At 48.4% G+C, this 17,879-nt stretch overlaps 1 protein-coding gene across 1 annotated transcript in view; it reads right to left on the bottom strand.

Annotated features, from left to right (window-relative positions):
- The window catches only part of LOC147748239 (keratin, type II cytoskeletal 80-like), a 114,646-nt gene extending 97,254 nt beyond the window's left edge, over positions 1 to 17,392 (bottom strand). The window contains exon 1 of the mRNA XM_086959159.1: positions 16,884 to 17,392. Coding sequence (XP_086815285.1) covers positions 16,884 to 17,237 — 354 coding nt within the window. The 5' untranslated portion in view covers positions 17,238 to 17,392. The remainder of the gene's footprint in view (positions 1 to 16,883) is intronic.
- Between the last annotated feature and the right edge of the window lie 487 nt (positions 17,393 to 17,879).

The raw sequence follows: 17,879 nt of genomic DNA, 5'->3' as shown, positions 1-17,879 counted from the left end.
GCTCTTCTTAGATGGTGTTACCTTTTGGGAAATAGCGGGAGTACGTAATGTTATGATGATATGTTATATTGTGTTGGTTAATATCATGTATTTATTTATTTAGCGTATGTCTCTAATGCCTAATAACACTTCAGAGAAAACCTGTAACCAGCACATAAAACCTACAACTGTAGTTAAAGGCATTTCCTAACCCTGATTTAACTTATTTGAGCACATAGCAAAAGGGGGAGATTGTTACAAACTTCGACTGCCGCAACTGAGAAACTTGGTCATGAAAGGTGGCAATTCTTGGTTTAGGCACACACAGTTTGAACTGATAAGCAGACTATGTGACCTACCTTGAAATAGGCCACCTGTGTTGTCAATCCAAAATATAGGAGTGTGGTCATGAAGTTCCTTGACGATGATGGTCATGGCACTTGAAGATGAGTCTGCTCTGAACTGAAAGCCAATGTACGGTTCTAAGCGATGATGGAGTTCCTCTTCTGCAGGCCCAGATTTTAGCTTGCTGGTTCATTTTGTACCAGCTAGAGGAGGCTTAAAATTTATATTGGGGTAGCATGATCAATGGAACTGTCATAGTCCAACAGTAAATTGGACTTTTCTTTAGAAAATCTCACTGAAAATCAATAACCTCTTCATTTGGATACCTCAGTTCATGCGTTATGAGGAGTTGTGGAATTCTGTGCAAACAGGCCAAACATGAGGTTATTCCCCCATGCATGTAGAGACCATCTATCAAGGAGTGTCAGAGCCATAGAAATCAATTTACTTCTTCTAGGTGATTAGTCATATGTACCTTCAACCGAGGCATTAGAATGCATTCAAAATTTTATTGTAGCAATGCCGATCCATTGACATCAGGTGGCATTGTGTGGCTCGACCTGTGGATAAGCAAGATGCCAAAGGAAATGACGAGGAAGGTCCATAAATGTTGTGTCTGGAGCAGAGGCGTTCAGTCCTGTCCTGAAGTACTTGGGAACAAAGTCCAAATATCAACCAGGACACAATCAAAAAGCTGGTCTCCTGAGAAAATAAATGCCTTTTTATCATAAGAAACATAAAAAACATTAACTATCTTCCACCTTTTGCCATCAAAAGCATTGAGGAAAACATGCCAGATGGTTCAGAGATTACTCCGAATTGTCTTCTGAATCAATTCCCATGTTTGAACATCTGAAAACTCAGGTCAGCTATTCTTGTATTGGAGTCTCAGTTGAACTAATTCAGAGTGTTCGTAGACAATATGGGCAAGTTTCAATATTTGAAGGCTGGGACATTAGTGCTACTGCTCCTGGAGCAGAGTAATTTTGGCTCCACTTTCATTATTACTGATTAGGCCACATATACATATATTAAGGGCCTTATGTACTCATGTGGTGTAGTATGACAAGTGAAGTGCACTTAAAGCGATATGGAAAGTGCATTTACCATGTAACCTCAACATTTATATGTGTGTACATTAACCCTTTCCTTGCTGCCGTCGGCCATTGGCCAACGGCAGCACTACCTTCCCAGTGCTGCCGTCGGCCAATGGCCGACGCGGCCCCGGGTTAAAGATTCTTTTACAATAACAACAAATTGCAGTTCTCATGTATATTTAACATGTGTATTTTAATAATATTGATTAATCTTTATATATTCATGTATTTGCTTGATGATATCTTGCATTTATTATATAATGGAACATGCATCAATCAGAATTGCATTTTACATTTATAACGTAACTGCCTATGTACCTGTATTCACTCAGTTACAATGTGCACTGAATCTTAGCTTTTGCTAACTTGAACAAAGGCCATAAGCATTTGGGTTTTGCAATATTTAACTTTCAACGTGAATGTTTTCTTTGGGTGCAGTGTTTTTGTTTCCTCTGCAGGTGCCTGGTGCATGATCTAATGAATGAAGAAAGGCACCTTGTGTGAAAAAGATAGGAAAGTGTGACGGGAGTCAAGCGTGATAAAAACTAATGAGCAGAAGGGAGGACTACTGTCTGTGGATGGAATCCAAAGCTGCTTCGAATATGTGGATCAAAGAAGAAGAATTATGAGTTTTCCTGCCAAGGAGCATCATTTGAAGGTGGTCACTAATTGGACCTTTGATACTGTTCTACAAGAGTCCTTGGGGGTATAATTAGGGAATGCTCTTTAGTTTTGTTCTGATTCTTTTCAGACTAGGGGAGGTAAACACTTCTATGCACTATTATCATTGCACAGCTTCATGCCATGCAATACTCTTGCTGATACCTTACTACTTTATTGGATCTAATCTGGGTTTAATTTAATACTCTTTGGAGTAGGTTCATTGGAGCAAATTAGAATCTGTTAAGCATTATAGGTAGGAGAACTGAAACTTTCGATCCCACCAACATACTATTTTTCTTATACTACTTGCACAATTGCTACTTAAGTCCTCATCTGTTACTTGTTATTGAGGATAAACTTTTTTACAGATTTGGCTTTCATTTGATAATCTTGTACTGCTATACTATGTTTCTGAGAATTCTTTTTCTTACTTTGGGTTTGAATTTGCAATAAATCCATACTTAATCCTACTAAATGGCTGAGCTTAACCGCATAACTTAATGGGTTGCACTGTATTTGTGAATTGAAACGAATTTTTTTATTCCTCAAGCACTCTAAGAAGATCAGTCACGGGGGGGGGGTAAGAAAGAGGGTCAAACTCTTCTGCATTAGCACTCCTATGGTGCCAGCTGCTCTTGCTACCCTTGCAGTAGTGCCAGTGGTTCTGGCTTTGGTTTCAACCAACCGTTTTCTTACTCTCAGCCTGGCACTATCGCCAACTGTAGTGGAAAAATCAAAAAAGCCAACTTTACCCCACTCTATGCCTATGGCACCAGTCCCAGGATTGGCCCCGACATCAGAATCACAGCTCGGAGTTCCAGATTTAATCATGTCACAGACCCCTGAAATAGATAGTATACTTAAGGGGCAAGAAAATGTATTGATAGCTATTTATTTGATAAGAGGAGCCAGATATTAACCCCTGTGTGTTTCAGACGGCCCCCCGCCGTACGACGTCACGGTGGGCGTGTGCTGACGAATGGCCGGGGGCCGTCCGAAACCCGCCCACTGAGTAACACCCCCGCCCAGCGTGAAAATTCGATCAGTGCGGAAGGGGTTAAGATGTTCATAAGACCAGGAGCCTTTTCAAGGTTACGTGAAATCTCTGTATTTAACTCAGAGACTCTTTCAACTTTAGGGATGAAGATGATGAGGGAGGCCTAGAACCTCCTCCTGTCTGACAGGTTAAATGCAGGATTCTTCCTGGATCTGCAAAATGGAAGCAGCTTTAATAGCTTTTGAGGTGCATCGTCAGGACAGCAGTGGGTGTGGTGGACACTGTGATGTCAAATTTACTATTGTAACTCCAGTCCTAGAATATTTGGGGATAGTGCAACTTTCCCCAAAAAAGTCAAGGAGGCTTATTTACTATTCTAACTTTACTACTGGCATATTTTGGTAAAAGGTAATTGTTAGAACTGGCTATTTCTGGTAGGCTAAGGCTGACGCCAAAGCCAGGCAGAAACCACCATTCTAGTCAGGGCAAGGAAGTCACACGCCAAGATAACCTCTGCTCACCCCCTTGGTAGCTTGGCACAAGCAGTAAGGCTAAACTCGGAGGCAATGTGTAAAGCATTTGCGCCAGCGCACAACAGCAACAACATACTAGGCACACCACAAAAGAGACTCCACACAAGGTTATTATAAAAATAACTTTTGTATTGTAAAAACACATCAGATAAAATCACACATATACATTGTGCCAACTGGCACGGGCAATATTCACAGGGATTATGTACACAAGACAGGGCCACAAGGGCCACTGTCATAGTCAGATATAGAACTCCTAGATAATATGTAGAATATCAAATCACTTCTAGAATAAGAAATAATAAAACATAAAATGGTAATCACAAAGATAACAACCAGTAACCACTGGTAACAGGGACCAGGACCTTACTAGGACCACCTGTACTAAGAAAGAAGAACCACCTAAGTATCACACAGCATTAGGGGTCTAAGAAAGGATACATTACCCATGATGTAATAAACCTACATTCAGAGGAGTAAGAATAGAGCACATGATGCAATAAACTACATTCAGGGGTGCAGCGCAAGAAGACACATGATGACTAACCATTCAGAGGTGCAGCGCATGGAAAGGAAGACACATGATGCAGTAACACATTCAGAGGTGTTAAGAATAGGGCACATGATGCAATAAAATACATTCAGGGGTGCAGCGCAAGAAGACACATGATGACTAAACATTCAGAGGTGCAGCGCATGGAAAGGAAGACACATAATGCATAAACATTCAGAGGTGCCTAATAAATCAATAGCGCAAAAACACACAGTAGGCAATTACTATTTAAAAACATAGAAATCACATTGCGCCAACACTACATAAGCCACTACCTGTGGCAGTCCCTAGGCCAACTGGCCTTGTTGGGGCAAGGATGCCCTGGGTCCAAAGTCAGGGCGCGCTGCCATGCAGCGCCAGTCCAAAGTACAAAAGCCTAAACGTGGCAGTTGCCCACAAAGTGCTGGGCAACTGTGTACATCACAGAAAGGCCTAAACGTGGCAGGTGCCCACAAAGTGCTGGGCACCTGAAGAATCAACAAAACGGCGCCAGCTAAGCCACACAGGCTCTGAAGCCAACACTGCGCACGTTGGAGCCACACAGGCTCTGGCCAACACTGGTCAAACGTTGGAGCCACACAGGCTCTTAAAAACATATATGGCCCCTCTGAGCCACACAGGCTCTCTCAGCGTTGGGGCGACCCACTGCCAAACGGGGCCGCCCTGACTCTCCATTTACTTCATCGAATGTCCCCCAGAGCCTCTCTCAGGGCTCAACATCAACAATGCCCCCTTCGTTGGAGCCTCAAGGCTCTGGCGTAACGTTGGGGCGACCCACTGCCAACCGGGGCCGCCCGAGCACCAACACTGCCTCACCGGCACACAAAACTCCATCTGCTCCCTCCCGGAGCAGCAACAGCACTGCCCCCGTCTCACCCGGCCCCAGCCTAGACTCACCGGGCCGCTTCTGATGCAGGACGGGCGCCGGGATCCTCTCCAGTCCACCGGGGATCCTGGCCGTGCAGCGGAAGAGCGCCCAAACCTCGGAGCGCTCTAGGACATCACCGCTGGCGCCTGCAGGGCTCTCCCTTCGCATGGGAGCCCAGCACAGGCAGGCGCCCGCCTCGCTGCTTCACCCGGTCCCCCATCTCGGGACCGGGGCTTCGCAATCGCCGCCTCTCTCCTCTCGCTGCCGGCAGCCAATCCCAGCGCGGCAATGGGGCGGGACTTCCTCTGCAACCCGGAAGTCCCGCCTATGGTCAGGCGAAACGCTGCCTGACTTCCTGTGCGCAGCTCGGGCCGCGGCGGTGATTACGGGGGCAAATCGAGGGCTGGGCACCCTCAAAAGTAATATAAATTAGTTAAGCGAGGTAGGCACTCGCAAAGGGCCCCTGAACCGGAGAATGCCCGTGATTATAAAATAAAGTGCCCACGAAGCACTCGAGGCCACACAAAGGGCAGGAGCGCTTCCCACACGGGATAATCACAGCGCTCTGCCAGAAAGTCAAAAATAAAGCGCTCCCACGCGCTATAACAGCAGAAAGCACTCCCAGGTGCTTAGGACAGGAAAAGCAGCGCTCCCAAGCGCTAGAAGGTAAATCAAGCGCTTTCTGCAGGAAAATGCAGCTTCTCCATGCTGCTAAAGATCCAGAGATTCCAAGGGGGCAAAGTAAAGTCCCCCCCTCAGCCCAGGCAAGGCAGAGGGGTCCCCCAGAAGTCCAGGAAAGTCCATCAGGTGCCCAGGGGCTGGGCAGAGCCAGGGATTCCCCTTAGCTCAAGCAGCAGCAGCCCCTGGCAGATTCAAGTTGAAAACAAGAACATTTTGGAAGGAGATACAACCCCTTTTTATACAGTGCAAAACCTTTGAAGTCCTTTGAAGCAGGCAGTGTGAGAACCAGCTGGACTGGTTTAGAGGGAAGTCCCCTTCAGTATCAGGGACAGAGGTGTCAGTCGCCCAGCGGGAGGTGGAGCCAGCTTTGTAGTTACACAGGAACAGCCCTTCACTATCAGGTGCCATCTCCTCCCACTTCCCTGGCAGCAGATGCTGCCTTTCATCCATGGGCTGACTTCAGACAACCTCCTGGGCTCTCCAGCCCCTGTCATCCTCAAACCAGACAGTCAATCCACAAGCAGGCCCATGCACTCTGGGCCAGGCTCACCAGCCAATCACACGCTAGCACCAACTTGCACAAATATGCCAACTTCCAAAAGTAGGACTTCTAGACTAGACACAGCCATGTCGCATACATCATTTTGCGGCATTCATTCTCACGAGTTCTCTCATACCAAACTCGCCCCTGCACTCCCCACGCATCAGGAACTACCATGGGCATACATATTCCCCATTCATTCCTATGGGAGGGCAGGTCACTCACCATTCATCCACAGAGAGCTCAAGCACTTTACACTGTACCACAGTGAAAAAGTGCGCAGAGGCCTAAAATCACCAACACCAGGTTCCATAAATAGGCTAGGAAAACGCAAAAAGTCTAGGGGTGAACCTGCCTAATAGGCCGGGTCCAACACAACCCCCTTCCAGCCAAAACGCAGGGTAGACCAATCACACCACTGATGGGCTTCACTGCTTTGGGCGACAAAACCACGGACACGGCCTTGCACAGCAGGGACACCGTCCAGTTTTTCGCCACTCTGAACCTACATGGTTTCCTCCAAATAATAACTCTCTGACTCAACTAGGGTACCCCACTGGTACACACTAGTCATCCACAGCCAAGACCAGGCCATAGGCCATCCAAATCACAGGTCCTAACTAATCCACAGAGTGGGGGGTAGTAACCCCTGGCATACAATAGCCATTCTCCACTCTCTCTCTCAGTGTAGCTACAACTACCACTGATCCATCAACCTAGGGACCATACCCTCAAGCTGACCAGAGGTCACGGGAGAGAATGCCCCACCCTACCTCTACTTCTGGGTTTCCGCACCCTCACAGAAAAGCACTTCACCAGAACACAATTCTCCTACCAGATCAGGACCTCACTCCATCACTGGTCTACCACCTGGAAACTATTTCACTTCTGAGGTACAAAGCACACAGCACAGTTCCTCTTCAAGCAGGTGGGGGGACACAGCACACAGCAAAGCCCCCTTTCCTCTACCTTGGTGGAAACAACAAACTGCAGGTGAGCCCCAGAACACACAGCAAGGGCAGCCCCCTCAGTCTCTTCAGCTGATCCACTTTGGTAGAGATTCCTCTTGACCTAGAAGTTTCCTAATCTCCCAACCTAAGATCTAAACCCTCAGGTTACACCGGGGTCAGAAGTAAGGACACCGTCCCTCTGCACCCCCTTCCAGTTCCAGTATGTCTCAGGCTAGACAGAGCACACGCCAGCGGCGTATCAGCGACACATTATCCTCCATTACTCCTTCCAGGTCAGGCCACACCCCAACCTGGCTTTCCCCCCTCCTCGGGGAACGACCTCCAGAGGCCCCACAAATGGTCAAGCACTCTAGACGGTCAAATGCTCAGCGAGCCAGGACTTCTGCACCCTCCACTTAGGAGCGGTACTGCCCAACACTAGGACCGCCGGAGTTCTGGTTACAGACACTCCCCGTCCGCTAGACACAGGAAGATCCTCCTCAAATGACCTATGTACAGCTTAGGCCCCTGACCTGGCGCTCCCTTAAGGAACCCTCCAGGCCCTGAGATAGGGTTTCAGGCCAACGTGGGACACACCGTCCCACACTCACTCCGCCTCCACTGAGACAGGGCGTGAGCCCCTACACCCCTACCATACTACTGGGACCAAGCTGGGTTACACATGAACCTCTTCCCCTTTACAGGATCATCAGATACACAAGCCACTCCTTTTGGAACCACTCCCTAATGCCTCTGCAAGACATCTAGCACACCGCCAGACATCCACCTTCTTGTCCAGTGCCTCTGCAGGACCTCCTGCACACCACCAGAGGTACACCTCTCATGCAAGCTCTTTAACAAAAAGAAAACTCACACCAACTCCTCCAGTTCAGCACATCACTCAATCGCACACTCCCCCCCCTCGGACTGGTAAGGCAGTTACTACCACCCCTGATCACTCAACCTGACCACACGTGACACAGGTACCAAACTCTGGGAGCGGGGAATGGGAATTAACACACTGGACACATTAAAGCTGCCACCACTGGATCCTACCACACTGGGGAATCCAGACACACACACTACACTCAGGGAACAACCACCCTCCTGAGCTAGTCATTTCTCCTCACACTCCCTCTCTTCCATCTACCCACACAGGGACAGGATTTGGGATTGGACACGGGACCCAGCAAGGGATTCCTAATCTATGGGAACCTCCCCCCTCTAATGGCGTCCCGCCCTGTCACTTTCTCTCATCTGCCACTAAACATAAAGCGCAGAAACACATTTGAAAATGACACTCTTGAGGAAAAAAATCAAAAACAATAATCCCAAACATGTGACTATCTGAAAAAAACAATTGCAGAGTTTTGTAATGTAGCCAGTTGTCGCTATGGCACTGCGCAAACACAAGTTCCAAATCCGCACCGCTGACCAACAATGTTAGAACTGGCTATTTCTGGTAGGCTAAGGCTGACGCCAAAGCCAGGCAGAAACCACCATTCTAGTCAGGGCAAGGAAGTCACACGCCAAGATAACCTCTGCTCACCCCCTTGGTAGCTTGGCACAAGCAGTAAGGCTAAACTCGGAGGCAATGTGTAAAGCATTTGCGCCAGCGCACAACAGCAACAACATACTAGGCACACCACAAAAGAGACTCCACACAAGGTTATTATAAAAATAACTTTTGTATTGTAAAAACACATCAGATAAAATCACACATATACATTGTGCCAACTGGCACGGGCAATATTCACAGGGATTATGTACACAAGACAGGGCCACAAGGGCCACTGTCATAGTCAGATATAGAACTCCTAGATAATATGTAGAATATCAAATCACTTCTAGAATAAGAAATAATAAAACATAAAATGGTAATCACAAAGATAACAACCAGTAACCACTGGTAACAGGGACCAGGACCTTACTAGGACCACCTGTACTAAGAAAGAAGAACCACCTAAGTATCACACAGCATTAGGGGTCTAAGAAAGGATACATTACCCATGATGTAATAAACCTACATTCAGAGGAGTAAGAATAGAGCACATGATGCAATAAACTACATTCAGGGGTGCAGCGCAAGAAGACACATGATGACTAACCATTCAGAGGTGCAGCGCATGGAAAGGAAGACACATGATGCAGTAACACATTCAGAGGTGTTAAGAATAGGGCACATGATGCAATAAAATACATTCAGGGGTGCAGCGCAAGAAGACACATGATGACTAAACATTCAGAGGTGCAGCGCATGGAAAGGAAGACACATAATGCATAAACATTCAGAGGTGCCTAATAAATCAATAGCGCAAAAACACACAGTAGGCAATTACTATTTAAAAACATAGAAATCACATTGCGCCAACACTACATAAGCCACTACCTGTGGCAGTCCCTAGGCCAACTGGCCTTGTTGGGGCAAGGATGCCCTGGGTCCAAAGTCAGGGCGCGCTGCCATGCAGCGCCAGTCCAAAGTACAAAAGCCTAAACGTGGCAGTTGCCCACAAAGTGCTGGGCAACTGTGTACATCACAGAAAGGCCTAAACGTGGCAGGTGCCCACAAAGTGCTGGGCACCTGAAGAATCAACAAAACGGCGCCAGCTAAGCCACACAGGCTCTGAAGCCAACACTGCGCACGTTGGAGCCACACAGGCTCTGGCCAACACTGGTCAAACGTTGGAGCCACACAGGCTCTTAAAAACATATATGGCCCCTCTGAGCCACACAGGCTCTCTCAGCGTTGGGGCGACCCACTGCCAAACGGGGCCGCCCTGACTCTCCATTTACTTCATCGAATGTCCCCCAGAGCCTCTCTCAGGGCTCAACATCAACAATGCCCCCTTCGTTGGAGCCTCAAGGCTCTGGCGTAACGTTGGGGCGACCCACTGCCAACCGGGGCCGCCCGAGCACCAACACTGCCTCACCGGCACACAAAACTCCATCTGCTCCCTCCCGGAGCAGCAACAGCACTGCCCCCGTCTCACCCGGCCCCAGCCTAGACTCACCGGGCCGCTTCTGATGCAGGACGGGCGCCGGGATCCTCTCCAGTCCACCGGGGATCCTGGCCGTGCAGCGGAAGAGCGCCCAAACCTCGGAGCGCTCTAGGACATCACCGCTGGCGCCTGCAGGGCTCTCCCTTCGCATGGGAGCCCAGCACAGGCAGGCGCCCGCCTCGCTGCTTCACCCGGTCCCCCATCTCGGGACCGGGGCTTCGCAATCGCCGCCTCTCTCCTCTCGCTGCCGGCAGCCAATCCCAGCGCGGCAATGGGGCGGGACTTCCTCTGCAACCCGGAAGTCCCGCCTATGGTCAGGCGAAACGCTGCCTGACTTCCTGTGCGCAGCTCGGGCCGCGGCGGTGATTACGGGGGCAAATCGAGGGCTGGGCACCCTCAAAAGTAATATAAATTAGTTAAGCGAGGTAGGCACTCGCAAAGGGCCCCTGAACCGGAGAATGCCCGTGATTATAAAATAAAGTGCCCACGAAGCACTCGAGGCCACACAAAGGGCAGGAGCGCTTCCCACACGGGATAATCACAGCGCTCTGCCAGAAAGTCAAAAATAAAGCGCTCCCACGCGCTATAACAGCAGAAAGCACTCCCAGGTGCTTAGGACAGGAAAAGCAGCGCTCCCAAGCGCTAGAAGGTAAATCAAGCGCTTTCTGCAGGAAAATGCAGCTTCTCCATGCTGCTAAAGATCCAGAGATTCCAAGGGGGCAAAGTAAAGTCCCCCCCTCAGCCCAGGCAAGGCAGAGGGGTCCCCCAGAAGTCCAGGAAAGTCCATCAGGTGCCCAGGGGCTGGGCAGAGCCAGGGATTCCCCTTAGCTCAAGCAGCAGCAGCCCCTGGCAGATTCAAGTTGAAAACAAGAACATTTTGGAAGGAGATACAACCCCTTTTTATACAGTGCAAAACCTTTGAAGTCCTTTGAAGCAGGCAGTGTGAGAACCAGCTGGACTGGTTTAGAGGGAAGTCCCCTTCAGTATCAGGGACAGAGGTGTCAGTCGCCCAGCGGGAGGTGGAGCCAGCTTTGTAGTTACACAGGAACAGCCCTTCACTATCAGGTGCCATCTCCTCCCACTTCCCTGGCAGCAGATGCTGCCTTTCATCCATGGGCTGACTTCAGACAACCTCCTGGGCTCTCCAGCCCCTGTCATCCTCAAACCAGACAGTCAATCCACAAGCAGGCCCATGCACTCTGGGCCAGGCTCACCAGCCAATCACACGCTAGCACCAACTTGCACAAATATGCCAACTTCCAAAAGTAGGACTTCTAGACTAGACACAGCCATGTCGCATACATCATTTTGCGGCATTCATTCTCACGAGTTCTCTCATACCAAACTCGCCCCTGCACTCCCCACGCATCAGGAACTACCATGGGCATACATATTCCCCATTCATTCCTATGGGAGGGCAGGTCACTCACCATTCATCCACAGAGAGCTCAAGCACTTTACACTGTACCACAGTGAAAAAGTGCGCAGAGGCCTAAAATCACCAACACCAGGTTCCATAAATAGGCTAGGAAAACGCAAAAAGTCTAGGGGTGAACCTGCCTAATAGGCCGGGTCCAACAGTAATATTCACCAAGCTGAAAAAAATAGGTTAAAAAAGTGGTAATTTTGCATTAACCGAAGTGCTGCCCTAAGATTGCTACTGAAGGCAAAATAATAGTAATACCATGTCATCACACCTGGCAATCCTTACACTTACTACACAGCTGTCCAAGTTTTAGTAGCGACTGCTCTTACGGCAGAATGGTGGGCGGGGGACGGGTGTGAAGTGGGGGGCGGGCGGACAACAAAAATAAAGGAAAAAAAGAACTTACCTTCCCCTCGCCAATCGCCGCACTTTTTCTTTCTGCGGAGGCTACCAGACTTCCCTGCGGTCAATCCCAGGGCTTCTCTCATTCATACGAGAAGTGCTGGGATTCGCCTGAGTTGGCTTTTTTTCCACTCCTAAGGGGACTGGGAGCCTACGCCTGGTATTCTCTCCACCCGGTAATGCAGCAATGCAGCTTCGGGTTGGGGAGATGTCAGTGCGCATGACGGTTTGGCCGTCCTGAGACAGCAGGCCAAACCGTCATGCGCGCTGAGTGCAGTGCCACCCCCTCCCCCGCGATGACACCGCCAGCAAGATGCGGCAGGGAAGGAAAGATAAAACGATAATAAACACTTTTTATTATCTTTTTGATTTTTCACATTTTGAGGCTTCTGTAAGGGGAGGCAACACTCCTCCACCATATCGGAGGAGCCGCCACTGCCAAGTTCACTCAGCAGTGCTCCATTTCCTTTGTTCCTCTTCTTACCTGTGCCAATTACTGTAGGAAAATCCTTCCTCCGTGAAGGTCTTAGCATAGGATCAATCCCTGAAACATCTACAGATGTCTAACAAGAAAGCTTAGGGTCAGGGTGCCCTAAGGAACGACACACTTAGGGAGAATAGGGCAACAGGAGAGTCTTAGAAGCCATACTGGAAGGTGTACGCATCTTCTGATGTCAATATTAGCAGCAAGACGCAGGTGATGTCTCCTGTCTGCAGTTATAATCACTGTCTGTGAAAGGCCTTTCCCATTTTAGCTGTGGTGTACCGCAGATTGCTAGCATGACTGTCACTCCGAAACCCTCTACATCTCACGAACAGGCTAATATTGAGTGCTAGCATTACTGTTTGTACCAGGTCGTCACTATCTCAACTGACATCTACTCGCCTCTGCTAGCAGGACTATCTGAACGGTCATCTGCTGTCTCACACAATTACCTCTCAGAGGCCTTCTCTAGTTGAGGTGCAAACCAGCTTGACTGAACCTAAGAAACCTTTTACTGCACCCAACATGAACATAGAGTCTGTCACAGGATGAGCTACGACAAACAATGTTGAAACACCTCTGTCAATGAATCTACCATCAAGATAGCCTAGAAAGGAACCAATTGGAAGAAGGGGACTTTTCCCTTCATGGACCTGCACTGTGGACTCTCCTCAGGTTCTTTCCAGGGGAACGCTTCCGAAGGGTAGAGTCTGTGATAATTCCTTGAATAGTCAACCTGCTTATGCATCTTTGCTCCTCCTGGTTGGGGAGTAAGAGGGAGAAAGAGAAAATATAATTGTAGTCACTATGGGACTTTTACTGCAATAGTGGAACTGCATTGTTCCACTATTATCGCCCTGATTACTTCCCGGCTAGATTATTGTAATGTCCTCTACCTTAATGGTTCAGAATGTATCTGCAAGACTGATCTTAAACATCTATGAATACCAATCTGCTTGAAAAGGTATTCGGTCTTCACATTGGCTACTGATAAAGGAAAGCATCTCATCCAAGACCCTTACTACAGTTTATAAAGCAGTACATTGCAAGGGCCCAATCCAGTGGCGGTTCCTCCATGGGGGCTTTTGGGCGCCGCCCCCCCTGCTTTCTCGCCGTGCGAGACGGCAGAAACAAATGGTAGTTATATAACTACCAGATTTGTTTCTGCCTTCTCGCACGGCGAGAAAGCAGAACACTTCCTGGTTAAGAGTGAGTGGGTGCTTTACTCGAGGGCAGGGGGGAGTGGCTTGGGGGAGTGGCTTGCCCACTGTTGTTAATACTGACTGTTTGGGCAGCCTGAGGCCGCCCAAACACACAGTATTAACAACAGTGGCAAAGCCACTCCCCCCTGCCCTCGAGTAACGCACCCACTCACTCTCCATCTTCTCTGTATGCTGCAGCAGCAGCATACAGAGAAAAAAATTACGTAGCCTGGGGCAGCCGGGCGCACCAATGAAAAACGCAGCGGTGGAGTGGAGGGGAGGGAGGCTGCCTGCCGCGCCGCCTTCCTGGTGACGTGCTGCAGGACGTTGAAGAAGTTGAAAATGAGGAAGGCGGGAGTCGGGACGAGTCTCCGGACGGTAAGTTTATTTGTTTTTATCTGATATATTTGTGGCCTGTTTGTTCTAAAATGTATGTCCTTCTGGCACATGGGGTGGGGAGACGGTGAACAGTGGGGTGTGTAATATTCTGGGTTTTCTTGATTTTTAAGCAGCCCTGGGCTGGCCTTTAATTCGACTCTAGTAACATACTTTGTGTGCGTTGACCGAGGTATCCCGAAAGATCCACTCCCCCTTACTGACGAGTGTGAGTTGTGCATGCTTTTGTGTGTATGGCTGCGGATTTCCAGAGGCCCATTTCCCGGCACGTGTCAGTATGTGTTTTACGTGTAGCTTTGTTTCCTACATAGTGTGGCGCGATTGGTGCATGTGCCTGCGTGTGCTGCTGTACACTACCCTTGTTGCTAGACTCAACTCCGTATGTGTGTGCCTTACGTTGTGTGGTATGCAGGGCGGCCCTCCATGGGAAGTTTGACGGGCTGTGTATTCGCAGCTTGCCAGACACTAACACCTGTGGTGTTTGTCCGAAGTTGAGTGGTTTGCAGGTTGGTCTTGTTGGGTGTGTTAAATCAGCTTGTCTGTGAGTGTGGGCTGTAGTGTCGCACTCTTCTCTAGTGTTTTCCCGTGTTTACCCTTCAGGCCTCGGCCCTGTACTCACAGTAGGTAAGTGGACAACCATCCGCTGAGTTGTGTCCGTGTGGTTTAAACGCCACTTGAAATAAATGTACATAATGAATTTTGCGGTCTACCTAGGTTCCGTGCACCCCTGAATGATTTTGTCCTGCCGGCATTTCATGCGTATTTCCCTCGTGTCAGCTGAAATACCTCTGAATTTCCGCACCTGTGTTCTGTTGTTTCCTGTGTCCTTCTGGGTGCACATTCTGGGTCGTGTGACTGCCCCCTCAGTTTTGGTAACAGCCAGTCTCATGTGCGAGAATAAGGATGATATCCTAAATAACACCTTTGCATGGCAACTATTACCCCAACCGCACACACCTGCCTTTCACTTGTATATTTATGTAAAACTGTTTACTTGAAAACTGTAATAAAAAGCATACTCTGAATTTGTGTTTCAGAGGGCATGTTTAAGCTCACATGAGTCGGAGACTATAGTACATACTTTATTTTGTCAGAGAAATGCTTATTTGGCATATCCTAAGTTGTATCAAGCCTTCAATAGAGAACAGGGTTAACAAGACACCTGCCAACTTTATATAATTGAATGAATAGATGAAAAAAGTAATTGTCTCTGAAATGTATGTTGATTTTTTGTACTGTATTCATCCAAGTTGACTGGCCGGTGCAATGGCAAAAATTTGTGTCATGAGATCTCTCATTATTGCAAATTATATGGATACCCAAGTGCAAATATACTGATTGTGTGTGTGTATAGATAATGGCTTTTTCCAGGATGTTGTGTTTGTGTCGTTTTCTTTTTTTTCCGTGCACCGTTTTATTCTTGAAATTGTGATCTGAGTCGCCTCTAGGTGTCTGAATGAGAGCAGGTTGCTGGAGGATGTTTATAACGACCCAAAACTGAGACCTGGAGTTGAGGCTGAAGGGAGGCAGTGCGAGTTTCTCACACTGTCAGTGTGTCATAAACATTTTTGAATACCTGCTCATCCAATCCTTGGTCTCTCTGTGTCTCACACAAACCAATGGTCATATGTGCCAATTGCAACTGTGCCTGCGCAGTGAGGCCTTTTCTACATGCGGTACTTTGCGAGCGATGCAGTACGACAATAATGTTACGCCCCCCCCCACTTTCAAATGTCTCCAGCCGCCACTGGTCCTATCCAACTTAAATCTTTGTTCCACCGATATATCCCCGGGAGGACCTTGAGATCATACACTCAGCTTAAACTTGCGCTACCTAGATTTAGAAAATCCAGATGGTGAGGTCATGCTTTTCCGGTGGCCGCTGTCAAGCTTTGGAATCTTCTCGCCTCTGCCATTGTCAATGCTAGTTATCTCTCTATCTTTAGAAAACTCCTGAAAACCTGGTAATTTCCCATTTAACTGGTGACTGTGTTCCCTCCTCCTTTCTGCGTCTGCTTAGTGCCTTGACACCTACGGGTATAGTGCGCTCTATAAATACTATCTTATCTTTATTGGGAAATGCTGAGTGCGGAACGGGCAGCACGGAGAGCCAGGGACAGAGATGGGAGTAGGAAGGGGATCAGGAAACCAGAGACAATGAGGGCTGGACATAGAGATGTATGACTAGTGGGGCAGGGACAGAGACTTGGTAATAGGAAGCAAAACAGGGAGAGGGACACTGGAAGTGATGGGCAGAGTAAAGTGATGGGCAGAGTAAAAGAAGCCTGGAGAGCAGGACTGTACAAATAGGAGCCAGGAAGGAAGTGAGGCCAAGGAACAAGGCAGTGAGTGAATAAAAGTAGGAGCTCACAAGACTCTCCCGTGGCATACAATATTTTTTTATTGCACTACAGTGCAGAGGCGGGACCAAGAAAGTCACCTGACAGTCACGTGGTGCAGTACCTGAGAGCCTAATCACCCTTGTCAGCTGAAAGCTGAATTTAGTGCCATTTGGTTACACTGATTGACAGTAAAGATTGGAGATTATCGGTCCTATACAATCTACAAGTCTGTCTGATTGTGCCCGTGAACGTCTCAGGCAATGGTTTCTTCTTAATATTACATATAGGGTTCGAAGAAGCATCTCTCCTTTCTCCCCCAGCGACTCTCCGTCTCTAACTCATTGCTACCACTCCTTTCCCCTACCTCCGACTCACCGAGCCCACACGGGCATGTCCCCTGGCCAACTAAACAGTCTCCTTCTCACCTTGTCTTTGAATGACGCACACTCGTCGTCCTGGGTCGTGTTGAGATTGGCTCCGTTCTCCTGGAACGTCACCCTTTTCCTGGATGACGTTCGCGGGGCGCTATCAGAATCGCTGTCGGTCGACTGCGCGGAATGGCCGCCATTGGTCGTCACGTGGGTGAAAGAGGACGTAGCTGCGTAGTCGTTGCTGTTACAATCTGTGGCTCCGTTGAACATGGAATGGTAGTCTCCGACGACACCCCCACCGGAAGAGTCACTCACGGCTGAGCGCACCTTTACCTTCTGGACGACAGTTTCGCTGGTGGACGTACCTTTGCTCTGATGGAGCCAGAATGGCTGAAGACCGCTCGCCATGGCAGCAACCTGTACGGGATCTGGGGCAAAGTTTCAGGGAAGGACGAAGCAGCTTGCTGGGAAGATGAATGTTTTCCTTGGGAGAGAGTACAGATTGCAATCCGCCCGCTCACAGCAGTGTTTCAGCGTAACATCCCTAACACCCTGGCACCAGTAATTGCTTTAAGGGTGTGACTGTTATTGCAAACTTTCCAGACCGACCTGTTGTCTTTTTCTAATTTCTCAAGCACTTTGTTTGAGTAGAGAAATATACACATTAAATCTCGAAGCAGATAATTGTGAGAAAAACAGCACAGATACATACACATAAAACGGGTATAAAGGCATACACCGAACGATAACACTTGTAGTGACAGAAAGCAGAAAAGCAGACCTGGTTAAACAATACAGGTACTGTACCAGATTCCTACAAAGGCGGAGGCAAACTATCAGAGCCCGACGGGCAGAGGAATGCACAAGGAAGCATACAGACTTACTCGCACTGCCACTTAAAGAGAAACGCACAGACATGGCACGGATTAACAAAAAAAAAAATGTTTAGGGCACCCCACCCCCCTGCTCACATGTAATCCAGCAAAGTAACACATAATCACATACACACATTTACAGAAAACGCACAGAAGCAAGCTTCAAATAAACATA

This window comes from Lissotriton vulgaris, chromosome 1_1, assembly GCF_964263255.1.
Source record: "Lissotriton vulgaris chromosome 1_1, aLisVul1.2, whole genome shotgun sequence".
NCBI classification, from domain to species: Eukaryota; Metazoa; Chordata; class Amphibia; order Caudata; family Salamandridae; genus Lissotriton; species Lissotriton vulgaris.
Note: the sequence above shows the minus strand (reverse complement) of the source record. Positions and strands in the feature narration are given on the sequence as shown.